Source organism: Amblyraja radiata, chromosome 36 (genome assembly GCF_010909765.2).
Source record: "Amblyraja radiata isolate CabotCenter1 chromosome 36, sAmbRad1.1.pri, whole genome shotgun sequence".
In the NCBI taxonomy this organism is placed as follows: domain Eukaryota; kingdom Metazoa; phylum Chordata; class Chondrichthyes; order Rajiformes; family Rajidae; genus Amblyraja; species Amblyraja radiata.
The window spans coordinates 4,000,933-4,028,361 of NC_045991.1; the positions used below are offsets into that span (position 1 = coordinate 4,000,933).

General features: G+C 45.2%; 1 protein-coding gene across 1 annotated transcript in view; it reads right to left on the bottom strand.

The window, feature by feature from the left end:
* Positions 1-26,985, bottom strand: part of LOC116966211 (2-oxoglutarate and iron-dependent oxygenase domain-containing protein 3-like) — a 42,478-nt gene extending 15,493 nt beyond the window's left edge. Inside the window, 4 exon segments of the mRNA XM_033012359.1 lie at positions 6,098-6,148; positions 6,151-6,220; positions 18,989-19,175; positions 26,963-26,985. Coding sequence (XP_032868250.1) covers positions 6,098-6,148; positions 6,151-6,220; positions 18,989-19,175; positions 26,963-26,985 — 331 coding nt within the window.
* Positions 26,986-27,429: the final 444 nt, after the last annotated feature.

Below are 27,429 nucleotides of genomic sequence, written 5' to 3' on the forward strand. Positions count from 1 at the left end.
CAAGTTTATGTTCAAGAGAACAGAAGCTATTTCCCCATTCTCCCTCATCACACTGTTTCTGCTAAATCAAGAGATTCTAATCCCTGTGAGTGTTCCGCTCAGCATTAAATGTCACCTGTTGGTAAGCTGTGTATTTTTACACCCGCAGGAAGCAGGTCATTTGATTATATGACTAAACATTCCTTTGGGAATTATGGTTTAATGCCCGGCATTGTGGATGGACAGCGTGAATAGGTGAGGACAATCTTACTTGATTCTTGAACGAACAAATAAAAATATCAGTTAAGATGACGCTATTAATTCAAGGCTTACAAGAGGCCTCTGATAAAGATACCGCATTGTATATTGGGAACACGTAAAATCAAGAAACAACCAGCAAATGACTAATTTAGCAAGTTTGCACTTGGTCAACATAACGGGTACTTGCCACTTAACAGCATCCATAGGGACAGGGGTTTTTAGTCACCATTTGGGATCAAAATGTTTTTTGACCGAATTGATTGAAAGATACAGTGTGGAAACAGGCCCTCTGGCCCACCAAGTCCTCTGGCCCACCGAGTCCATGCTGACAATCGATCACCCATTCACACTAGTCTTATTTCATCCCACTTTCATTTACACTCCCTCCACTCCAATTCACAGAGGCCAATCATCCTACAAACCTGCATGTCTTTGGGATGTGGGAGAAAACCGGAGCACCTGGAGGAAACCCACATGGTCACGACCCCCGTACATTTACTAGAATGTTGCCTGGGTTTCAGCAACTAAGTTACAGAGAAAGGTTGAACAAGTTAGGGCTTTATTCTTTGGAGTGCAGAAGGTTAAGGGGGGACTTGATAGAGGTTTTTAAAATGATGAGAGGGACAGACAGAGTTGACGTGGATAAGCTTTTCCCACTGAGAGTAGGGAAGTTTCAAACAAGGGGACATGACTTGAGAATTAAGGGACTGAAGTGTAGGGGTAACATGAGGGGGAACTTCTTTACTCAGAGAGTGGCAGCTGTGTGGAATGAGCTTCCAGTGAAGGTGGTCGAGGCAGGTTCGTTTTTATCATTTGAAAATAAATTGGATAGTTATATGGATGGGAAAGGAATGGAAGGTTATGGTCTGAGCGCAGGTATATGGGACTAGGGGAGATTATGTGTTCGGCACGGACTAGAAGGGTCGAGATGGCCTGTTTCCGTGCTGTAATTGTTATATGGTTATATGGTTATATGGTGAGAGTTTGCAAACTCCACACAGACAGCACCCGAGGCTGGGTTTGAATCAGCGTCTCTGGTGCAGTGAGGTAGTAGCTCGACTGTTGCTCCACTGTGCTGCCCCGAATGGAATATTTTGAAGCAAATATAATCTAATTTTCAATACTCTCCATATCGTTGAATTTCTTAAACCTGGTACCTTTTGCAACCTACTGCAACCTTTTCTTAAATGTCTTTGGGATGGGTCACATTTCAGAGACTTTTAGATCGGCACATGGGTATGCAGGGAATGGAGGGATATGGATTATGTGCAGAGTTGGTCTTGGCATTATGTTCGGCACAGGCATAGTGCGCTGGAAGGCCTGTTCTTGTGCTGTACGGCTCTCTATGTTCTGCGTATAATTATTGGCTTTTGATGAGTCCTATAATGTCCTATAAATACATTCAAAGTCACTCATCCATTGCTGTGCTTTGTGCTCTCAGTTTAGTTTTAGTTTAACTTAGAGATACGGCCCAACGAGTCCGCGTCGATCAGCGACCCCTGCACACTTGCGCTATCCTACACACAGTAGGGACAATTTTACCAAGCCAATTAGCCTACAAGCCTGTGAGGAAATTGGAGCACCCTGAGAAAACCTACACAAGTCACGGGAAGAACGTACAGTTTCAATCACACCAAATTATCTCCTCAACTTAAAATGTATCGTGCACTGACCACAAGCCGCAGGGGAAGAATTTTTCTTGGAGTAATTCAAACACGTCCTACAAACATTGCTGTGATCAATGAACATCACTCTTTTAATTTATGATAATTTCAATCATTACTCACAGAAATGAAACTGCAACAATTTCACTACATAATTGCCACCACTGAACACCAGCCATGGGGCATTTAACGAGATAAGCATCATATTTAGAAATAATATGCTGATATCCTTCCTCATTGTGTAAATTCACCCCAGTCTCCTGTCAATCAGTTGCATATTATCTGCTATTTCTAAGATTGCTGCAATCAGTCTAATTATGATTGGAGTTGTCCGATACACCTTCTGCTGTTTATATTCAGCTTCACTCTTTCCTGACAATTTCTCAAGTGATTAGTAACAAACTGACTGAAAGTGAAGCCGGGCAAAAATTATGTCTGCTTGCGAATTCTTGCATTCTTCTGCGTTGGTCTAAGCATCCATTCTATCTCTGCTTCTTTGGTTCTGATATACCTTTGCTAATTATCTATGTATGTCATAAAACGACACATAGTGCTGGAGTAACTCAGCGGGTCAGGCAGCATCGCTGGGGAGCATGGGTATGTGACGTTTCGGTCCGAGAGCCTTCTACAGTCTAGTTGTAGGATGGGGGGGGGGGGAGAGGCAGGACAAACCGTGGCAAGTAATATGTTGACACAGGCAAGGGTAGGGTGGGGGGGGGGGGGGCTTTTTGACAGCCAGAGGGGAGAAGGCAGGAAAATGAGGTTGAGAGGGCAAATTAGATCAGCAATGATCAAAAGGCAGAGTAGACTGGATGGACCAAATGGCCTCATTCTGCTCCTTTGTCATATTTCTCACATTCAATCTGAAAACAGCTTTTGGAACAAAGGCCAGAGATATGAACAATAGGTGTGAGACAGGTTTGAAACTTCATGGAATTTGAAGCCAGAGGGAGAAATGTTGCAAGAGGAGTGGGATTGGGGGGATGAAATAGGTGGGAGTCAAGATGAGGCATAGGGGAGGCAGGGGGGGGTGGTGGGGGTGGGGGTGGGGGGGGGGGGGGGGGGGGGGGGGGGGGGGGGGGGGGGGGGGGGGGAGGGGGGGAGGGCGGGGGGGGGGGGGGGGTTGGGGGGTGGGGGGGGGGGGAGGGGAAATAGCAAGGAGCTGTGGGAAGAAACAATAGGGGAGGATGGTTAGAGGTTACTTAAAATTGGCAAATTGAACGTTGATACCGAAGATAGACACACAATGCTGGATCAGGCAGCATCTCTGGAGAAAAGGAATAGGTGGCATTGACCTGAAACAGATTTGAGTCACTTTGACTCAAAACATCACCTATTCCTTTTCTCCAGAGATGCTGCCCGACTCCATCTACCGAGTTATTCCGGCATTGTATGTCCACCTTCGGTTTAAACCAGCATCTACGCTTCTTTCCAACTCAATGTTGATATCATTAGATTTTAAGTTGCCCAAACGAAATATGAGGTGCTGTTCCTCCAGTTTGCATCTGGCCTCACTCTGACAAGGGAGGAGGCCCAGGGCAGAATGGTCAACGTGGGAATGGGAAAGACCTGTCCTTAAGATATGGTTTCCCCCTGTAATGCTCATTCCCTTCATCTCCTTCAGTAGTTTCGTTTTTTTAGTTTAGATACAGCGCGGAAACAGGCCCTTCGGTCCACAGTGTCAGCACCAACCAGCGATCCCCGCACACTAACATTATCCTACACACACTAGGGACAACATACAATTACCGGGAAAACTAATTCAATGCCACAGACGACTGATAGACACAAAATGCTGGTGTAACTCAGCGGGATAGGCAGCATCTCTGGAGAGAAGGAATGGGTGATGTTTCGGGTCTTCTTCAGACATTTTTAGTGTAGATTGACCGATTTTTGACTATATAACCATATAACAATTACAGCACGGAAACAGGCCATCTCGGCCCTACAAGTCCGTGCCGAACAACTTTTTTCCCTTAGTCCCACCTGCCTGCACTCATACCATAACCCTCCATTCCCTTCTCATCCATATGCCTATCCAATTTATTTTTAAATGATACCAACGAACCTGCCGCCACCACCTCCACTGGAAGCTCATTCCACACCGCTACCACTCTCTGAGTAAAGAAGTTCCCCCTCATGTTACCCCTAAACTACTGTCCCTTAATTCTGAAGTCATGTCCTCTTGTTTGAATCTTCCCTATTCTCAAAGGGAAAAGCTTGATCACATCAACTCTGTCTATCCCTCTCATCATTTTAAAGACCTCTATCAAGTCCCCCCTTAACCTTCTGCGCTCCAGAGAATAAAGACCTAACTTATTCAACCTATCTCTGTAACTTAGTTGTTGAAACCCAGGCAACATTCTAGTAAATCTCCTCTGTACTCTCTCTATTTTGTTGACATCCTTCCTATAATTGGGCGACCAAAATTGTACACCATACTCCAGATTTGGTCTCACCAATGCCTTGTACAATTTGTACTAGTGAGGGTCTCAAAGATTACGGGAGAAGGCAGGAAAATGGTGTTGAGAGGGCAAAATAGATCAGCAATGATCGAAAGGCAGAGTAGACTGGATGGGCCAAATGGCCTCATTCTGCTCCTTTGTCTTATGGTCTTATATTTCTCACATTCAATCTGAAAACACAACACATTTCCTCGGATATGGTTCGCTTGTTGTCTGCTTATTGTTCCCTCCTGCCAAACCCTTGAATCAGTGCCTTACATAAATAAAGTTATGCAGCAGAAATGAACGAGCGAAAGCAAAATTCTATTTCACTCAGGCATGGGTTTGATTAAGTGCTTCATACAACTGGGAGATTCTGAAACAACTAAGTTTAAATATAGCTGCAGATTCTGCAGAAGCTTGCTGTTCAGGCAAGCCACAAAGCTTCTGGAGTCATCTGCAATCGTTGAACTAATTTTGTAATTTATTCACAAGTATATCAAGGTGTTAACAATAACAGCTCTTGGCAGGAATCCAAGCCAAGGGTGGTTACACAGAAAGATTGAAGCAATATGGACCTGCACAAGACCACACTGTCCAGATTCCAAGACAAGGATTATTGCAACACAAACATGCACAGGACCTGTAAACTGCAGTTTAATGTCGGAAGGAACTGCAGATGCTGGTTTAAACCAAAATTAGACACAAAAAGCTGCAGTAACACAGCAGGACAGGCAGCATCTCTGGAGAGAAGGAATGGGCCTGAAGAAGGGTCTCAACCCGAAATGTCACCCATTCCTTCTCTCCAGAAAAGCTGCTTGTCCCGCTGAGTTCCTCCAGTTTCTTGTGTCTAACTGCAGTTTAGTGTTGAGCATTGCATTGCAATTCTCCAGGGGAACAATTGAAGAAAATGATGCAAATGAAAATGATGATCCTTAGTCTATCACACAGACTGCTCTCCCCACCATTGACTCCGTACACACTTCATGCTGCCTTGGAAATGCAGCCAACAGAATCAAAGACCTGTCTCACCCGATTATTTGTGCTTCCCCCTGCAGAGAAAGGAATGCAGGGAGAAGATACAGAAACTCGCAGGCAGGCACGCACCACCAGGTTCAAGGGCACTGTTGTCAGGCTTCCCAACGGTCCTTCCATAAACTAGGCTACCGTGCGACTCCCCTCGACCCCATGGTATCTGTTCTGCTTGGATAGCATGCAAAACAAAGCTGTTTCACTGTACTCCAGCTTTTTCACTGTACTCCAATAATGAACCAAACCCCCTAAACAAAAATGATGGAGAAATTCAGCGGGTGACGCAGCATCTATGGAGCAAAGGAAATGGGCAACGTTTCGGGTTGAAACCCTTCTTCAGACCTTCGCTCCATAGATGATGCCTCCCCCGCTGAGTTTCTCCAGCATTTTTGTCTACCTTCTATTTTCCAGCATCTGCAATTCCTTCTTAAACAATCCTCTAAACCATAAGCAAGGATACTATCTGATTCATCTCTACTCCATTGCAGATACAGGACTGTCCGTGGAACTGATGCTACAATGCTGAGAACTATATTCTACACTGTATCTTCCACTTTGCTTTTTTTACTGTACCTGACTTGATGTGATAGTATTTACGTACGATGTATCGGATCTGTGTGGACAGCATACAAAACAAAGCTTTGTCACTCGACCTCTGTGCCTGTGACACTCATAAACCTAAACAAGAATGGGGGAAATGAGAAGTGAAATTCATACCTATTCGCGGCTCCACAGTTCTGTTAACAAGCTCATCAACGAACACAAATTTCCACCTCCAAAATCAATCTTGTAGTCAGACAAGTAGAGTAATGAAGTGTAGTCAAATGATCCATATGTCACCTGTGGTAAGACAGCAGGACAAGCAGGTCAGATTTAGTGTGTAGGAATGAACTGCAGATGCTGGTTTGAATCGAAGATAGACACAAAATGCTGCAGTAACTCAGTGCGACAGGCAGTCAAGAAGGGTCTCGACCGAAAGATCACCCATTCCTTCTCTCCAGAGATGCTGCCTGTCGCGCTGAGTTACTCCAGCATTATGTGTCTAGGTCAGATTTAGTTCCTGTTTGTATTCCGCCGAGAAGAGTATAACTGAACATAATTTGGTGTAACAACATAAAAGTGGCGATATTGCTCATATTTCGCTTGAGTAGCTTACAAGTCAGTGACATGAACGTTGAATTCGCTAATTCCCTCCCCTCTCTCTTCCCGAGTGGTCTAACCAGTTCACTAAATTCACCACATTGTATCCCTCCTGAGATCACACCTTACCGAGCCAAGAGTGGTAGCGGTGTGGAATGAGCTTCCAGTGGAAGTGGTGGCGGCAGGTTCGTTGGTATCATTTAAGAATAAATTGGATAGGCATATGGATGAGAAGGGAATGGAGGGTTATGGTATGAGTGCAGGCAGGTGGGACTAAGGGAAAAAAAAAATTGTTCGGCGCGGACTTGTAGGGCCGAGATGGCCTGTTTCCGTGCTGTAATTGTTATATGTTATATGGTTATAAGATGGGCCTACCAGGGCACCACCCTGTCTGAGGTCATTTGTGACCGCCCTTGAATGATCCTGGTCTTTTCTCACCTCCAGCTGTTTCCCTCCCCCCCCCCCCTCCTTTCAGTCTGAAGGTGGGTTCTGACCCAAAAAGTCACCCATCCTTTTTCTCCAGAGATGCTGCCGGCCCCGCTGAGCTACTCCAGCATTTGTGTCTATCTTTGGCATAAACCAGCATACGCAGTTCTTTGTTTTTACTAAACGTGGAGACAAGCAAGTATACATTTTAGTTTGGATACGATAGTGGATATTTAAGAGCCTTTTAGATAGGCACATGGATATACAGAGAATGAAGGGATATGGAACACGTGCAGGGTGAAGAGATTAGTTTATCTTGGCATCTTGTTCGGCATAGACATAGCGGGCTGCAGACATGTTCCCGTTCTGTTTGTCTTTCTGTTACTCAGCGCAGTGCAACCCTTACAATGTCACAACACCAACATTCAGCAAAATAACTCCTGTTCACGGGAAAATGGTTCTCCATGGCAATCATTTTTTAAAACGTCTGGTTGGAAATTAAGTGATCATTCATCGTTGAAAGATACAACTGAGCAATACCCGAGTGCCGCATTTGCCTGTCGTACAACAGCAACTGATACCATATAACCATATAACAATTACAGCACGGAAACAGGCCATCTCGGCCCTTCTAGTCCGTGCCGAACACTTATTTTCCCCTAGTCCCATCTACCTGCACTCAGACCATAACCCTCCATTCCTTTCCCATCCATATACCTATCCAATATATTTTTAAATGATAAAATCGAACCTGCCTCCACCACTTCCACTGAAAACTAATTCCACACAGCTACCACTCTCTGAGTAAAGAAGCTCCCCCTCATGTTACCCCTAAACTTCTGTCCTTTAATTCTGAAGTCATGTCCCCTTGTTTGAATCTTCCCTACTCTCAATGGGAAAAGCTTATCCACGTCAACTCTGTCTATCCCTCTCATCATTTTAAAGACCTTTGAGCCGTGTGTGGTAGAGATGATAAATGCTGCACAGTCCATACAAAACATGATGAACACATCATTTGCAAATCTGAGCACATAGCCATGGCAGTCACACAACTGCAATGAAGAGGAAACAAAGTTTTCAATGCATTAGTCATGTTCATAGGTCATAGAAACAGAAAATAGGTGCAGGAGTAGGCCATTCGGCCCTTCAATATGATCGTGGCTGATCATCCAACTCAGTATCCTGTACCTGCCTTCTCTCCATACCCCCTGATCCCTTTAGCCACAAGGGCCACATCTAACTCCCTCTTAAATATAGCCCATGAACTGGCCTCAACTACATTCTGTGGCAGAGAGTTCCAGAGATTCACCACTCTCTGTGTGAAAAATGTTTTTCTCATCTCGGTCCTAAACGATTTCCCCTTTATCCTTAAACTGTGACCCCTTGTCCTGGACTTCCCCAACATCGGGAACAATCTTCCTGCATCTAGCCTGTCTAACCCCTTAAGAATTTTGTAAGTTTCTATAAGATCCCCCCTCAATCTTCTAAATTCTAGCGAGTGCAAGCCGAGTCTATCCAGTCTCCAGCCATAGGAGCAGAATTTAGGCCATTCGGTCCATTGAGTCGACTCCGCCATTCAATCATGGCTGATCTATCTTTCCCTCCCAACCCCATGCTCCTGTCTTCTCCCCGTAGCCTTTGACACCCGTACTACTCAAGAATCTGTCAATCTCCGCTTTAAAAAGACACAATTACTTTGCCTCCACAGACGTCTGTGGCAATGAATTCAACAGATTCACCACCCTCTGACTAAAGAAATTCCTTTTCATCTCCTTTCTAACAGTTTGTCCATTTATTCGGAGGCTATGGCCTCTGGTCTCCCACTAATGGAAACAAAGTCGAAACAAAGCCAAAACATTTTGATAGTTCTTTGTTTATTAGATCACACAGTACATGGAACTCTGGTATGATTCTTGTGATGCTGTGGATTAGTTTAGTGTGGAGCCAAAACCTTGTGACTTTCATATACTGTCTCAGTGTCTATTCCTACACATTACGACCTAATCTAAGATTGTGCTTATGTATAGTAATACTTTTACTGAACAGTATGCAAAAAATAATTTCACTGTACCTCGGTACACGTATACACATAGAGTACCATTAAACCACTGAGATACAACATGAAAATAAGCCCTTCGGCTCACCGAGGCCACACTGCCCAGCTTTATGGTTAGAGGGGTAAAGTTTAAAGAAACTGTGCTGGGCAAGTTTTATTTTACACAGAGAGTGGTCAGTGCCTGAAACGTGCTGCCATGGGTGGTGGTGGAGAAGATACGATAGTGGCGTTTGAAGCTTTCAGCTAGGCACATGGATATGCAGGGAAGGGAGGAATATGGATCATGTGTAATGAAAAGTTATTCAATAGAGGATCCCTGAAAGTGGCAACATAGGTATATAGAGTAGTAAAGAATGCATATGTTACACTGGCCTTCATAAGTCGGGGCATTGAGTATTAGAGTCAGGAAGTCATGAGGGACTTTGGTTCGGCCACATTTGGAGTATTGTGTGCAGGTCTGGTCGCCCTATTACAGGAAAGATGTGGAGGCTTTGGCAAGGATGCAGACAAGATTACCAGTGCTGCCTGAACTTGAGGGTATTAACTCCAATGAGCGGTTGGACTCAGCTGGATTGTTTGCTCTGAAACACCAGCAGTGGAGGCCAGCCCAGATAGAAGTATATAAAATCATGAGTGCTTAGATACTGTGGGGTAGACTGTCAGAACCTTTTCCCTCCAGGGTGGAAATATCAAAGAGGGCAAAGCTTTAAGGAGAGAAAGGCAACATTTGAAGATGTGCGGGGCAAGTATTTTTTAGAGTGGTGAGTGTCTGTGGTGGTGCTGGAAGCAGATGCAATAGTGCCATTTAAATGGCTTTTAGGCAGGCACATGAACATGCAGGAAATGGAGGGATATGGATCACATGCAGGCAGAGTTATGTTTATTTTATAAAGTAAGTCACACTTTTGGGGCGTCACGGTGGCGCAGGGGTAGAGTTGCTGTCCTGCAGTGCCAGAGACCCGAGTCCAATCATGACTATTGGCGCTGTCTGTACGGAGTTTGTACGTTCTCCCCATGACCGGCGTGGGTTTTCTCCATGTGCTCCGTTTTCATAGAAACATAGAAAATAGGTGCAGGAGTAGGCCATTCGGCCCTTCGAGCCTGCACCGCCATTCAATATGATCATGGCTGATCATCCAACTCAGTATCCTGTACCTGCCTTCTCTCCACACCCCCTGATCCCTTTTGCCACAAGGGCTACATCTAACTCCCTCTTAAATATAGCCAATGAACTGGCCTCAACTACCTTCTGTGGCAGAGAATTCCAGAGATTCACCACTCTCTGTGTGAAAAATGTTTTCCTCATCTCGGTCCTAAAGGATTTCCCCCTTATCCTTAAACTGTGACCCCTTGTTCTGGACTTCCCCAACATCGGGAATAATCTTCCTGCATCTAGCCTGTCCAACCCCTTAAGAATTTTGTAAGTTTCTATTAGATCCCCCCTCAATCTTCCAAATTCTAGCGAGTACAAGTCGAGTCTATCCAGTCTTTCTTCATATGAAAGTCCTGACATCCCACGAATCAGTCTGGTGAACCTTCTCTGTACTCCCTCTATGGCAACAATGTATTTCCTCCCACACTCCAAAGACATCCAGGTTTGTAGGTTAATTGGCTTGGTTAAATTATCCCTAGTGTGTGTAGAATAGTGCTAGTGTACGGGGATCGTTGGGCCGAAGGGGCTGTTCCCATGCTGTATCTCAAAACTAAATGCTAAACTAAACAGGGCTTTCTCTCTTTAAAGCCGCTGGGTTGGCAGTTCTACTTGGTCAGACACTTTTGGAAAGGCACGTGGACAGGCAGAGGACGCTGCGATAGGAATCTAATGCGGGCAGAGGAAATTAGTTTGACTTGGCATCATGTTTAGCACAGACATTGTGGGCCGAAGGGCCTGTTCCTGTGCTGTACAATATTATGTATAATAGTCTCAGATGGCTCCAGGCAAAACCAGGATAGATGGAAAAAGGGTTCCGACCCAGAAACATCACCTATTCCTTTTCTCCTGAGATGCTGCCTGACCTGCTGAGTTACACCAGCATTCTGTGTCTATATTAGGATGGAAGTCAAACTAAAATCGGACTGTGTTGTTCCACACCCGACTTACACAGCTTAAATACAATCAGGATGACATGAAACTTAAAGCTTGTGGTTCTTTGTGATTTACATATAAATAGAACCAGTACAAATAAGCGATGAATTTGAATCGCTTCATTACGCTTGAATCGCGCCAGTGGCACTCACCCCCGTCATTGCGAAGTGCTTTGAGCGGCTGATCTTGGCTCACCTCAAAGACAGCCTCCCCCCCCACACTGGACCCCCATCAGTTTGCCTACCGGCCCAACAGGTCTACAGAGGACGCCATATCTGCGCCCCTACACGCTGCCCTGACCCACCTGGACAACCACAACTCCTACATCAGGTTGTTGTTCATCGACTGCAGCTCCGCATTTAATACTGTCATCCCCGCCAGCTTGATCACCAAACTCAGCGGACTTGGCATCACCACCTCCCTCTGCAATTGGACACTGGATTTCCTCACCAATAGACCACAGTCTGTTAGGATCAACAACATCACCTCCTCCACTCTAACACTGAACAGGGCTGTGCGCTCAGCCCTCTCCTCTACTCCCTCTTCACCTATGACTGCATCCCTAAGTATGGCTCCAACGCCATCATAAAATTTGCCGATGACACCACGGTGGTAGGACTGATCAGGGACAACAACGAATCAGCCTATAGGGCGGAGGTCCAGAACCTGGCAGCCTGGTGTGCCAATAATATAACCATATAACAATTACAGCACGGAAACAGGCCATCTCGACCCTTCTAGTCCGTGCCGAACACGTATTCTCCCCTAGTCCCATATACCTGCGCTCAGACCATAACCCTCCATTCCTTTCCCGTCCATATAACTATCCAATTTATTTTTAAATGATAAATAACCTCGTCCTCAACTCAAAGAAGACGAAGGAAATCATCGTTGACTTCAGGAAGGTCAGAGGTGGCAGACATACCCCCATCCACATAAACGGGACTGAGGTGGAGCGCGTCTCCAACTACAAATTCCTCGGGGTTCACATCTCAGAGGATCTGTCCTGGTCCCTCAATACCACCAAACTGATCAAAAAGGCGCAGCAGCGCCTTTACTTTCTGAGGAGGCTTAAGAAAGTTCACCTGTCCCCCAGATCCTGTCCAACTTCTACCGCTGTACCATCGAGAGCATCCTGACCACCTGCTTCACGGTATGGTACAGCAGCTGCACCGCAGCTGACAGGAAGGCACTGCAACGTGTGGTGAAAACCGCTCATCACATCATCGGTGCCCCGCTCCCTGCCATGGATGCCCTCCACCGCAAACGGTGTCTGAGACAGGCCGGGAAAATCATCAAGGACCCCTCTCACCCTAATCATGGACTATTTGCCCTCCTCCCATCAGGGAGGCGGTACAGGAGCCTCAGGTCTCGCACAAGCAGGCTGAGGAACAGCTTTTTCAATAACACCATTACACTGCTGAACTCACAGTCCCGTCGCTAGCTATCTTTTATACTCTCCCATTTGTATACATTTATTTGCCTATGTACCAGTTTAATTCATCCACAGTGCACACATTGTTTAACCAGTATTTTTATTTCTACTATCTTGCACCATGACCAGACGCTAAACTGCATTTCGTTGTACCTGTACTCATATTTGTGCAATGACAATAAAGTTGAATTGAAATTGAATTGAATGATCAAGAGAGATTCATTGCTTGCAGCACAAAAAAAATAATTCTGGGAAAAAATTATAAGTTATCCTGTCAGGCCATTATAACCATATAACAATTTACAGCACGGAAACAGGCCATCTCGACCCTTCTAGTCCGTGCCGAACACGTATTCTCCCCTAGTCCCATATACCTGCGCTCAGACCATAACCCTCCATTCCTTTCCCGTCCATATAACTATCCAATTTATTTTTAAATGATAAAAACGAACCTGCCTCCACCACCTTCACTGGAAGCTCATTCCACACAGCCACCACTCTCTGAGTAAAGAAGTTCCTCCTCATGTTACCCTTAAACTTCTGTCCCTTAATTCTCATGTCATGTCCCCTTGTTTGAATCTTCCCTACTCTCAGTGGGAAAAGCTTATCCACGTCAACTCTGTCTATCCCTCTCATCATTTTAAAGACCTCTATCAAGTCCCCCCTTAACCTTCTGCGCTCCAAAGAATAAAGCCCTAACTTGTTCAACCTTTCTCTGTAACTTAGTTGCTGAAACCCAGGCAACATTATAGTAAATCTCCTCTGTACTCTCTCTATTTTGTTGACATCCTTCCTATAATTAGGCGACCAAAATTGTACACCATACTCCAGAATTGGCCTCACCAATGCCTTGTACAATTTTAACATTACATCCCAACTTCTATACTCAATGCTCTGATTTATAAAGGCCAGCACACCAAAAGCTTTCTTTACCACCCTATCTACATGAGATTCCACTTTCAGGGAACTGTGCACAGTTATTCCCAGATCCCACTGTTCACCTGCATTCTTCAATTCCCTACCATTTACCATGTACGTCCTATTTTGATTTGTCCTGCCAAGATGTAGCACCTTGGCAATTAGAATATGGTGCAGTCTGACGTCTGCTTATAAAGTCACAGCAGAATTCGTAATTATATCTTTGACGTTGATGTGCAAAATCGCTCGCTTTAAAAGAGATAAAGCTTTGTTTTCAAATTGCCTGTAAAAATTAACAATTTTTGTCTGCCAAAATGAATACGTACGGTAATCAGGCTTAATATTTAACCTTTCAAACGACTGATTCAAATATTCACGAGGTAATGTCTCTCATCAGAAAAAATTAACCAAAAAGCAAACATTCTGCTTCACTCAAAGATTGTGAACGTAAACGAGTTAAAGTTCAACAACTGTAGGGTCGACAAGCTGCAAATCCAATTATCCTCCACGTGAATGCTTCTACTTGTTACTGAAGAAGCGCTGTCACTTTGCTGTTGTTATTTCATTATGTACTGCACACAATCTATAGAGAATGGAATAAACTTGTAGTATTTCAATTAGTGCCTTTGACACATACAACATAAACAGTAAAAGTCATAATATCACACCTGCACTCGATATCAAACCCCCCTCGCCTATGTCAGCCTATTATCTGCCACGATTTGTCCTGCCTCTTCCCTTTTCCAGCTTTCTTCTCCACCCCAACAATCAATCCAAAGAAGGGTCTCGACCCAAAACGCCACCATGTTCTCTGGAGATGCTGCCTGACATGCTGAGTTACTCCAGCACTTTGTGCCCTTTCATGCACTCTGCATCTTCCCCTTTGCTATGTTACTTTAGTTTGACTTGATTGCATAGCATTATCTGATCTGATTAGATAACATGCAAAACAAAGACAAAGCTTTCCACTGTACCTCAGCACATGTGGCAATAATAAACCAAAACCCAGTCTTTCCATCCGAGGGACACACTAGCAAGAAAAAAGGATATGCACATGAAAGCTCTTACTTCTGTCAGTCCACGGGAATATAAGCCTAAGCCTCCAGGATAGGTAGCAGTCAAATAAGATACACTTAAATGGATTTGTGACCCCCTGGTTAGACAAACAGGTTTAATTCATGCCAGATAATCGACTAACCAAGTCCCCAAAAGTGAAATGAAAATGGTGAAAGATTCTGTGAACTTCACCCATCAATAACTTGGAAATAAAGTCCAAATGGCAAGCCTTTAATGTCATTTAAGTAGGAAATAGTAAAAATTGGAAAGAGCCATGGTTTTCAAGGGAAATTGGACACTTGGTTCGGAAAAAGAGAGAGATCTACAATATTTATAGGCAGCATGGAGTAAATGAGGTGCTTGAGGAGTATAAATAATGTAAAAAGAATCTTAAGAAAGAAATTAGAAAAGCTAAAAGAAGATATGAGGTTGCTTTGGCAGAAAGTAAATCCAAAGGGTTTCTACAGCTATATTAATAGCAAAAGGATAACGAGGGATAAAATTGGTCCATTGGAGAGTCAGAGTGGACAGCTATCTGCAGAGCCAAAAGAGATGGGGGAGATATTGCACAATTTCTTTTCTTCGGTATTCACCAAGGGGAAGGATATTGAATTATGTGAGGTAAGGGAAACAAGTAGAGTAGCTATGGAAACTATGAGATTCAAAGAAGAGGAAGTACTGACACTTTTGAGAAATATAAAAGTGGATAAGTCTCCAGGTCCGGACAGGATATTCCCTAGGACATTGAGGGAAGTTAGTGTAGAAATAGCAGAGGCTATGACAGAAATATTTCAAATGTCATTAGAAACTGGGAATAGTGCCGGAGGATTGGCGTACTGCGCATGTTGTTCCATTGTTCAAAAAGGGGTCTAAGAGTAAACCTAGCAATTATAGACCTGTTAGTTTGACGTCAGTGGTGGGCAAATTAATGGAAAGGATATTTATAGATAATATATATAAGCATCTGGATAAACAGGGTCTGATTAGGAATAGTCAACATGGATTTGTGCCTGGAAGGTCATGTTTGACTAACCTTCTTGAATTTTTTGAAGAGGTTACTCGGGAAATTGATGAGGGTAAAGCAGTGGATGTTGTATATATGGACTTCAGTAAGGCCTTTGACAAGGTTCCTCACGGAAGGTTGGTTAAGAAGGTTCAATTGTTGGGTATTAATGGTGGAGTAGCAAGGTGGCTGAATGGGAGATGCCAAAGAGTAATGGTGGATGGTTGTTTGTCAGGTTGGAGGCCAGTGACTAGTGGGGTGCCACAGGGATCTGTGTTGGGTCCACTGTTGTTTGTCATGTACATCAATGATCTGGATGATGGTGTGGTAAATTGGATTAGTAAGTTTGCAGACGATACTAAGATAGGTGGGGTTGTGGATAATGAAGTAGATTTTCAAAGTCTACAGAGAGATTTATGCCAGTTGGAAGAGTGGGCTGAATGATGGCAGATGGAGTTTAATGCTGATAAGTGTGAGGTGCTACATCTTGGCAGGACAAATCAAAATAGGACGTACATGGTAAATGGTAGGGAATTGAAGAATGCAGGTGAACAGAGGGATCTGGGAATAACTGTGCACAGTTCCATGAAAGTGGAATCTCATGTAGATAGGGTGGTAAAGAAAGCTTTTGGTGTGCTGGCCTTTAAAAATCAGAGCATTGAGTATAGAAGTTGGGATGTAATGTTAAAATTGTACAAGGCATTGGTGAGGCCAATTCTGGAGTATGGTGTACAATTTTGGTTGCCTAATTATAGGAAGGATGTCAACAAAATAGAGAGAGTACAGAGGAGATTTACTAGAATGTTGCCTGGGTTTCAGCAACTAAGTTACAGAGAAAGGTTGAACAAGTTAGGTCTTTATTCTTTGGAGCGCAGAAGGTTAAGGGGGGACTTGATAGAGGTCTTTAAAATGATGAGAGGGATAGACAGAGTTGACGTGGATAAGCTTTTCCCACTGAGAGTAGGGAAGATTCAAACAAGGGGACATGACTTGAGAATTAAGGGACAGAAGTTTAGGGGTAACATGAGGGGGAACTTCTTTACTCAGAGAGTGGTAGCTGTGTGGAATGAGCTTCCAGTGAAGGTGGTGGAGGCAGGTTCGTTTTATCATTTAAAAATAAATTGGATAGTTATATGGACGGGAAAGGAATGGAGGGTTATGGTCTGAGCGCAGGTATATGGGACTAGGGGAGAATACGTGTTCGGCACGGACTAGAAGGGTCGAGATGGCCTGTTTCCGTGCTGTAACTGTTATATGGTTATATGGTTATAATTGTTATATGGTTATATTTGTTAACTAAAATAAAAGCTTCCTTTCAGTTAGGAGACATTTAAATCTTGTTTATACAATTGAATTGAGGTCAACATTTATGAATCTTCTGAGATTGAACTTCAATATCAAACCCTTTGATAAGCAGTCATAGCGCCATACAGTACAGAAACAAGCCCTTCAGCCAACCTTGTCTATTGTTGGCGCAAATAACCCTCCACAACTACCCTTTGATTACTTTTTTCAAGCTACTCTTACATCATTTATTAATACACAACATGGTGATAATTAGTAGAAAGAAGGAACTGCAGATGCTGGTTTATTAAAAAAGAGACACAGTGTTGGGGTAACTTTGGGGGTCTGGCAACATCCTTGGAGTCCATATAACCATATAACAATTACAGCACGGAAACAGGCCATCTCGGCCCTACAAGTCCGTGCCGAACACTTATTCTCCCCCTAGTCCCATCTACCTGCACTCAGACCATAACCCTCCATTCCTTTCCCATCCATATACCTATCCAATTTATTTTTAAATGATAAAATCGAACCTGCCTCCACCACTTCCACTGGAAGCTCATTCCACACAGCTACCACTCTCTGAGTAAAGAAGTTACCCCTAAACTTCTGTCCCTTAATTCTCAAGTCATGTCCTCTTGTTTGAATCTTCCCTACTCTCAGTGGGAAAAGCTTATCCACGTCAACTCTGTCTATCCCTCTCATCATTTTAAAGACCTCTATCAAGTCCCCCCTTAACCTTCTGCGCTCCAAAGAATAAAGACCTAACTTGTTCAACCTTTCTCTGCAACTTAGTTTCTGAAACCCAGGCAACATTCTAATAAATCTTCTCTGTACTCTCTCTGTACTCTCTCTATTTTGTTGACATCCTTCCTATAATTATAACCCCTTAACCGTTTCGGGTTGGGACCCTTCTTCTGACTGATTTTGGGGGGGATGGACAAAGAATGCTGGAAGAGAGAAGAGGCAGCACAAAGTGTGTCACAATAGGTGAACAGATGGGGAAGGGATTTTGATAGGCGGATGGTTGGACAAAGGCCAGAGATGAGAAAACAGGGGTGAGACAAAAGTTGCCAATTGTGAAGCCAGAGGAAAGAATGTAGATGGAGGGGAGAAATAGGTGCGGAGTCCATGTGAGGGATGGGGGAGCGGGTGGAAAGGATAAGTATATGGTTTTCCATTTGCATATATTTTGTGAATACCCATAAATCTAGGCTCCATTTATTTTGGGCAACCAATAATGCAGAACTGAAGACATATGTGTTTTTAAAAGCAAAGCTCCGAGGCAAATGTTGTAACACATAATTTTCCAAGGAACATACGTTACTGTGTGCACAGCACTACAATAAATCAATAACTTGTAGCACTTCAACATGACAAATGAGCAGCAGGTTTTATCTGCCTTGCAACATATTATTTGCAGATAACATATCCTCATAAAATTATATGAATCATAGAACTGCACCTGAAAGTAGGCATGCAGGTGCAGCAGGCAGTGAAGAAAGCGAATGGTATGTTAGCATTCATAGCAAAAGGATTTGAGTATAGGAGCAGGGAGGTTCTACTGCAGTTGTACAGGGTCTTGGTGAGACCACACCTGGAGTATTGCGTACAGTTTTGGTCTCCTAATCTGAGGAAAGACATTCTTGCCACAGAGGGAGTACAGAGAAGGTTCACCAGACTGATTCCTGGGATGTCAGGACTTTCATATGAAGAAAGACTGGATAGACTCGGCTTGTACTCGCTAGGAATTAGAAGATTGAAGGGGGATCTTATAGAAACTTACAAAATTCTTAAGGGGTTGGACAGGCTAGATGCAGGAAGATTGTTCCCGATGTTGGGGAAGTCCAGAACAAGGGGTCACAGTTTAAGGATAAGGGGGAAATCTTTTAGGACCGAGATGAGAAAAAAAAATTTCACACAAAGAGTGGTGAATCTCTGGAATTCGCTGCCACAGATGGTAGTTGAGGCCAGTTCATTGGCTATATTTAAGAGGGAGTTAGATGTGGCCCTTGTAGCTAAAGGGATCAGGGGGTATGGAGAGAAGGCAGGTACAGGATACTGAGTTGGATGATCAGCCATGATCATATTGAAGGGCAGAATGGCCTACTCCTGCACCTATTTTCTATGTTTCTATGTTTCTAACTGAATGAATAATAACTGCAATATTTACCATTGGGTGTCAAGATATTAGCCAATACCTTATCAATGTGCGGGTGCCAATATTCGTCTTGCATTGTCTTGGCTTCTGTATTGTTCATCCTTGAGAAAGATTTAGGCTTTGTGAGGTGCAAGCGAGTTATGTCGATCCCAAATGCTTCAGCAATTTCTTCTGAATCCACCACCTCACGTCGCTGCAAAAGAGAGCACTCCACAACATCAACCAACCTTTTTTAAATGGCTAACGGCAAGACATACAGAGGTCAGTGCACGGCATGACAACAGGTTAATATAGAAAAGACACACGAGGCTGCAGGTGCCAGAATCTTGAGCAAGACACAAAGTACTGGAGGAATCCAGCGGGTCAGGCACCAACTGCGGAAGGAATGGACAGACCACATTACGGGTCAGTCTGAAGAAGAATCCTGATCCTAATCACTCCCCAGATGCTGCTTGAACCACTGAATAACACCGACAGTTTAATACACTCAGGTGAACGTGGATGAATTTTCAATTCTGCGGCTTTAAGTTTTCAGATAGAGGACATAAGGTGATTCGGAGTTTGAAGCCATGCAGCAGTGCGTTTTTAGTGACAGTACGTACCGCTACAGCATACTGATCATATGTTTATTAATCATGCTTAGCTAATGGGTAATATCAGTGAATTAATTCGAAAATCTATATGTTCAGACATTAGATTACAAGTTAAAGTATCCTCAACATTGGACATAATGAAGGAAACAAAAATATTGGTCAATGTAGCTTGATTTTTAATTGATACTAGACCAAGTGCAGACCCGTTGGGTCTGTATCCCCAACGGCGTATGCGGGGGGGGGGGGCTGCGGCATCACACTCACATTAACCACCCCCCAAACACACAGGTGGGGGGAGGGGGGATGAGAAGAGGGAGGGAGCGGAGAGGAGGAGGAGAAGGAGGAAACGGGACAGATTTGGGAGGGAAAGGAGAGCGGAGTAGGGGGTGAGAGAGGGGGATGGGGAGAGAGATGTGAGGGAGGGGGGGATGGGGAGGGAGGGGAGGAGGGAGGGAGGGGGAGAGGGGTGGGTGGAGAGAGGGAAAAGAGTGGGGAGGGAAAGTGGAGGGGGAAGGGGGGAGAGGTGGAAGAGTGGGGAGGGAGGAGGAGAGGGTAGGGGAGTGATGGAAGAGGGACAGAGGGGTAGGAGGAAGGGGGCGGGTGGAGAGAGGGAAGGGGGTGGGGTAGAGAGGGAAGGGGGGTGGGGGAGAGAGGGATGGGTGGGAGAGGGAGAGGGGTGAGGAGAGGGGAACATAGAAACATAGAAATTAAGTGCAGGAGTAGGCCATCCGGCCCTTTGAGGCTGCACAACCATTCAATATGATCATGGCTGATTATTCAACTCAGTATCCTGTACCTGCCTTCTCTCCATACTCCCTGATCCCTTTAGCCACAAGGGCCACATCTAACTCCTTCTTAAATATAGCCAATGAACTGGCCTCAACTACCTTCTGTTGCAGAGAATTCCAGAGATTCACCACTCTCTGTGTGAATTTTTTTTTTCTCATCTCGGTCCTAAAAGATTTCCCCCTTATCCTTAAACTGTGACCCCTTGTTCTGGACTTCCCCAACATCGGGAACAATCTTCCTGCATCTAGCCTGACCAACCCCTTAAGAATTTTGTACGTTTCTATAAGATCCGCCCTCAATCTTCCAAATTCTAGCGTGTACAAGCCGAGTCTATCCAGTCTTTCTTCATATGAAAGTCCTGACATCCCAGGAATCAGTCTGGTGAACCTTCTCTGTACTCCCTCTATGGCAACAATGTCTTTGAACATTGGGCATTGTGACATCACACAATGGAACGTTCACCAGGGGCTGGGGCTGGTGCTGCTTCTATGGGTTAGAAGCCAGTTTATTTTTGAAATATTGGGGGGGGGGGGGAGAAGGATTTGATTAAAAACGTGTGCTTAAACACGACGAAATGTAATGAGGAGCGGATACTTAGAAAGAAAAGTGAAATCTCTACCGAAATGGAAAAGATGTTGGCGATTCTGCGTCTGGTTTCGGAGTTGCAGGGAATCAAAGGAAGAAAGGCGGCAGGCAGCCGTCCATGTAAAAGGATCCATTCCGATTGGACATCTGCGAGTATTGGGCATTGTGACATCACACGATGGAACGAATCAAAAGGCAGCCGGACGGCAGGCGGCAGCCACAGACTTTTATATATGAACTAGACCAAGTGCAGACCCGTTGGGTCTGTTTCCCCAACGGCGTTTGCGGGGGGGGGGGGGGTGCGGCATCACATTCACATTAACCACCCCCCCAAACACACAGGTGGGGGTAGGGGTGGTGAGAAGGAGGGAGGGGAGAGGAGGAGGAGGAAACGGGACAGATTTGGGAGGGAGGGCAGAGCGGGGTAGGGGGTGAGAGAGGGGGATGGGGAGAGAGATGTGGGGAGGGGGGGGGATGGGGAGGGAGGGGAGGAGGGAGGGAGGGGGAGAGTGGTGGGGGGAGAGGGGAAAGAGTGGGGAGGGAGAGTGGAGGGGAAGGGGGGAGAGGTGGAAGAGTGGGGAGGGAGGAGGGGTGGGGTAGGGGGAGTGATGGAAGAGGGACAGAGGGGTAGGAGGAAGGGGGCGGGTTGAGAGAGGGAAGGGGGTGGGGTAGAGAGGGAAGGGGGGTGGGGGAGAGAGGGATGGGTGGGAGAGGGAGAGGGGTGAGAGAGGGAAACATAGAAACATAGAAATTAAGTGCAGGAGTAGGCCATTCGGCCCTTCGAGCCTGCACCACCATTCAATATGATCATGGCTGATCATCCAACTCAGTATCCTGTACCTGCCTTCTCTCCATACACCCTGATCCCTTTAGCCACAAGGGCCACATCTAACTCCTTCTTAAATATAGCCAATGAACTGGCCTCAACTACCTTCTGTTGCAGAGAATTCCAGAGATTCACCACTCTCTGTGTGAAAAATGTTTTTCTCATCTCTGTTCTAAAGGATTTCCCCTTATCTTTAAACTGTGACCCCTTGTTCTGGACTTCCCCAACATCTGGAACAATCTTTCTGCATCTAGCCTGACCAACCCCTTAAGAATTTTGTACGTTTCTATAAGATCCGCCCTCAATCTTCTAAATTCTAGCGTGTACAAGCCGAGTCTATCCAGTCTTTCTTCATATGAAAGTCCTGACATCCCAGGAATCAGTCAGGTGAACCTTCTCTGTACTCCCTCTATGGCAACAATGTCTTTGAGCATTGGGCATTGTGAAATCACACGATGGAACGTTCACCAGGGGCTGGGGCTGGTGCTGCTTCTATGGGTTAGAAGCCAGTTTATTTTTGAAATATTGGGGGGGGGGGGGGGAGAGAAGGATTTGATTAAAAACGTGTACTTAAACACGACGAAATGTAATGAGGAGCGGATACTTAGAAAGAAAAGTGAAATCTCTACCGAAATGGAAAAGATGTCGGCGATTCTGCGTCTGGTTTCGGAGTTGCAGGGAATCAAAGGAAGAAAGGCGGCCGGCAGCCGTCCATGTAAATGGATCCATTCTGATTGGACATCTGCGAGTATTGGGCATTGTGACATCACACGATGGAACTGAATCAAAAGGCAGAAAGGCAGCCGGATGGCAGGCACACAGTTTTATATATTAATAGATTAGACGAAGTGGGACACTTTGGGCCCTGTTCCCCCAATGCAATATTCCACCACTTCACCCGTTCCCCCAATGCAACCCGTTCCCCCAATGCAATATTCCACCACTCATCCATTCCCCCAACGCAACCTGTTCCCTCAACGCAATATTCCACCACTCACCCATAGCCCCCCAACTGCGCAGGCGCGGCTCATTTCCCCTCATCCCCCCGCACTCCCTCCATCTCCTCTTCACCCTCACCCTGCTTTCCTCTCTCCTCCTCTCCTCCCCCCCCCCCCCCATTCCCTCCTTCACTTCACCCTCCCACTCCTTTTCCCAATCCTCATTCACGCCCCTCCCTCCTGCCACAAGCCCTCTCCCCACCTTACCCTGCTCATCTCCCTCGATCTATACAATAGACAATAGGTGCAGGAGTAGGCCATTCGGCCCTTCAAGCCAGTACCGCCATTCATGTGATCATGGCTGATCATCCACAATCAGTATCCCATTCCTGCCTTCTCCCCATATCCCCTGACTCCACTATTTTTGAGAGCTCTCTCTTGAAAGCATCCAGAGAACCCGCTTCCACCACCCTCTGAGGCAGAGAATTCCACAGACTCACCACTCTCTGTGAGAAAAAGTGTCTCCGTTCTAAATGGCTTACTCCTTATTCTTAAACTGTGGCCCCTAATTCTGGACTCACCAACATCGGGAACATATTTCCTGCCTCGAGTGTGTCCAAACCCTTAACAATCTTATATGTTTCAATGAGATGCCCTCTCATCCTTCTAAACTCCAGAGTGTACAAGCCCAGCTGCTCCATTCTCTCAGCATATGACAGTCCCCACATCCTGGGAATTAATCTTGTAAACCTACTCTGCACTCCCTCAATAGCAAGAATGTCCTTCCTCAAATTAGGGGGCCAAAACTGCACACAATACTCCAGGTGTGATCTCACTAGAGTTCTGTACAACTGCAGAAGGACCTCTTTGCTCCACCAAATTCAAGTTCAGTTTCCTACCACTTCAAGCAGGGTGCAGGGCCACCAACCTCAAGTGCAGTTTCCTACCACTTCATGCAGGGTCCAAGTCCACCAAACTCAAGTGCAGTTTCAAACCACTTCAAGCAGGGTGCAAGGGCATCAAATTCAAGTGCAGTTTCCTATCACTTCAAGCAGGGTGCAAGGCCACCAAATTCAAGTGCAGTTTCCTACCACTTCAAGCGGGTGCAATGCCACCAAACTCGTGCAGTTTCCTACCACTTCAAGCAGGGTGCAGGGCCACCAAACTCGTGCAGTTTAATATCATTTCAAGCAGGGTGCAAGGCCACCAAATTCAAATGCAGTTTCATGCCATTTCATGCAGGGAGCAAGGCCACCAAATTCAAATACAGTTTTATACCATTTCATGCAGGGTGCAAGGCCACCACATTCAAATGCAGTTTCATGCCATTTCAAGCAGGGTGAAACCACCATAAAACCACACGAAGCACCACATACACACCAGACTCACAGTTCAGTATACATTCAGTGTGCAGTTGATTCACAGCTCAGACTGAGTCGTGACCTCTCTCTCCCCCATCTTGCAGAGACTGAGCCACACCCACACTTACGGGTGTTATAATCCCTCCCCCTCCCACCGGAAGAGGCGTGGCCTTCATGGCGTGATTGACAGGAGAGAGATTCTCAACATTTTTTAAACACTAATAACACTTTTATTTTTCATTGATGGGAAGAATCCTCTGCACTTGATGAGCGGAGGGGGACTGAGTAAGATGGCCAAAAATCACAGCCGTAAGTGGTAGCATTTTATCTAAAATCAATATACAGTGCAAACAGGAAGTTGCCAAGTTTAGACTTTTAATCATTTGCCATTTCAAACCAACCACCACCAACCATTTGCTGTGCTTTATTTCAAATTAACCACCACCAACCATTTGCAGTGCTTTATTTCAAACCAACCACGACCAACCATTTGCTGTGCTTATTCAAACCAATCACATTTTCATTTTCATTTTCAAACCACATTAAGAGCACTCAAGGTCAATAAAACCAAACTCACAGTTTAGTGGACATGTGTTCAGTGTTATTCACAGCTTAGACTGAGAGACATGACCCCCTCGCTCCCCCATCTTGCAGAGACTGACTGAGGCACTCAACACTTCTGGGTTTTATGGTCTCTCAGGAAGGGGCGTGGCCTTCAGGAGAGAGAATCTCAACATTTTAAAACACTAATAACTCTTTTATTTTTCATCGATGGGAAAAATCCTCTTGTCCTGCGCAGCGGCGGGGACTCTGAGTAAGATGGCCAGAAATCACAGCCGTAAGTGGCAATGTTATTTATAAAATCAATATACAGAACAGGAAGTGGTCAAGATCAGACTTTTAGTAATTTAGATAAGTGTGTAGAGGCACTATACAATTCAATAAAGAAGTTAGTTGCTCTGCCGTGACAATAAGAATTAAACATTCGTAGCACTTCCTGGTAGCCGGTGCTGAATTGAGGCATGACTCTTAGAAACATAGAAACATAGAAAAGGAGTGCAGGAGGAGGCCATTCGGCCCTTCGAGCCAGCACCGCCATTCATTGTGATCATGGCTGATCGTCCCCTATCAATAACCCGTGTCTGCCTTCTCCCCATATCTCTTGACTCCACTAGCCCCTAGAACTCTATCTAACTCTCTTAAATCCATCCAGTGACTTGGCCTCCACTGCCCTCTGTGACAGGGAATTCCATAAATTCACAACTATCTGGGTGAAAAAGTTTTTTCTCACCTCAGTCTTAAATGACCTTCCCCTTTATTCTAAGACTGTGGCCCCTGGTTCTGGACTCGCCCAGCATTGGGTACATTTTTCCTGCATCTAGCTTGTCCAGTCCTTTTATAATTGTATATGTTTCTAAAAGATATTCCCCTCATCCTTCTAAACTCCAGTGAATACAAGCCTAGTCTTTTCAATCTTTCCTCATATGACAGTCCCACCATCCCAGGGATCAATCTCGTGAACCTACGCTGCACTGCCTCAATCACAAGGATGTCCTTCCTCAAATTAGGAGACCAAAACTGTACACAATACTTCAGATGTGGTCTCACCAGAGCCCTATACAACTGCAGAAGAACCTCTTTACTCCTATACTGAAATCCTCTTGTTATGAAGGCCAATATTCCATTAGCTTTCTTCACTGCCTGCTGTACCTGCAAGCCAACTTTCAGTGACCGGTGTACAAGAAAGCCCAGGTCTCGCTGTACCTCCTCCTTACCTAACCTAACCCCATTGAGATAATAATCTGCCCCCTTGTTTTTGCCACCAAAGTGGATAACCTCACATTTATCTATATTATACTGCATCTGCCACGCATCTGCCCGCTCACTCAACCTGTCCAGGTCACCCTGCAACCTCCTAACATCCTCTTCACAGTTCACACTGCCACCCAACTTTGTGTCATTCGCAAACTTGCTAGTGTTGCTCCTACTTCCAAATCATTAATATATATGGTAAACAGTTGCGGCCCCAACACCGAGCCTTGCGGCACTCCACTCGCCACTGCCTACCACTCTGAAAATTAAGTTTCTTAATTAAGAAAATAATTTGCGTTAAAATGTCTGGTGTTTGACTTTATAATGCTGATTCCATGGCTCACTAGGTAAACGCTTTCTGTAAAGGATGCTTTGAAATAGCACGTAAATAATATGGTATACTGCCATTGTAAGTGTGTAATGTTATTACTTGGCAGTAACATTAATATATGGACAAATGAAGAACGCAACTTCATAAAATAACTGGAGGTAGACACAAAATACTGAAGTAACAGTGGGCTAGGCAGCATCTCTGGAGAAAGAACTCTTTTCTATCTTTTTCAGTCTGAAGAAGGGTTTCACTCCGAAACGTCACCTATTCCCTTTCTTCAGAGATGCTTCCTGACACACACACTGAGTTACTCCAGCATTTTGTGTTTAACTTTAGTAGTAAGGACAAAGCTGGTAAATTAGGCAGCCAAAATAATTACAGGCCCATAGCTTTGTCAAAGGTCTTAGAAAGAGTTCTGCTGGATAGAGTAAATGAGTTTATTAACTCCACAGATAACCAGTTTGGCTTTAAAGCTAAACATGGCACTTACTTTTGCATATATGCCCTAAAGGAGATTGTAAACAAATATAGAGGCAAAAACTCTTCAATTCTTATGTGCTTTATTGATGCTTCCAAAGCATCAAAACAGAAAGCTGTTTGTTAAAATGAGTCAAAGAGGGGTGCCTATATACATTGTGTGAATTCTGTGAATAACACAACAATTGGAGAGCAGCACGGTGGTGCAGCGGTTGAGTTGCTGCCTTACAGCGCCAGAGTTTGATTACTGACCTTCGAGGAAAAGCTAAAATAGTGTTGAGAAACTCTTACCACAAACCCACCGTCCAAAGTCCAACCTCTTCATTTCTACCAGGCCGTAGCTTGAGAATTTAGCGCTGTATTGGTCTACAACACCTTCCCATGCGAGAACGGACCCGTCAGCTGCCGCGAACAACCAGCGATCGGCCGGCCAATGACGGACCCGGCAGCCGACGAGAACAAAGACCAGGCAGGGTGCCCACGTCTACCTGCGGCTCACCGGCGGGCCGCTCCCTGCAGGGGGAAGCTCAGAAGCCTTGAAGACCGGAGAGTCAAGGAAGAGGGAGCCATTGGTGAGGACGGACACAAGGAGAGGGCAGGTAGGAGAGGGACCGGCGTATCGCCTCCACTCCAGCGCCTTCAAGGTCGGCTGCAGGAAGTGCCCTCGGGTCACAGCGTTGGTAGGGCCAGGAGAGGGACATTGGGTCAAGGGCCTGGACCTGCAGCAGTCTGGGGATTACCTGGGCTTACCTGGATCCCGCGGAGGCGC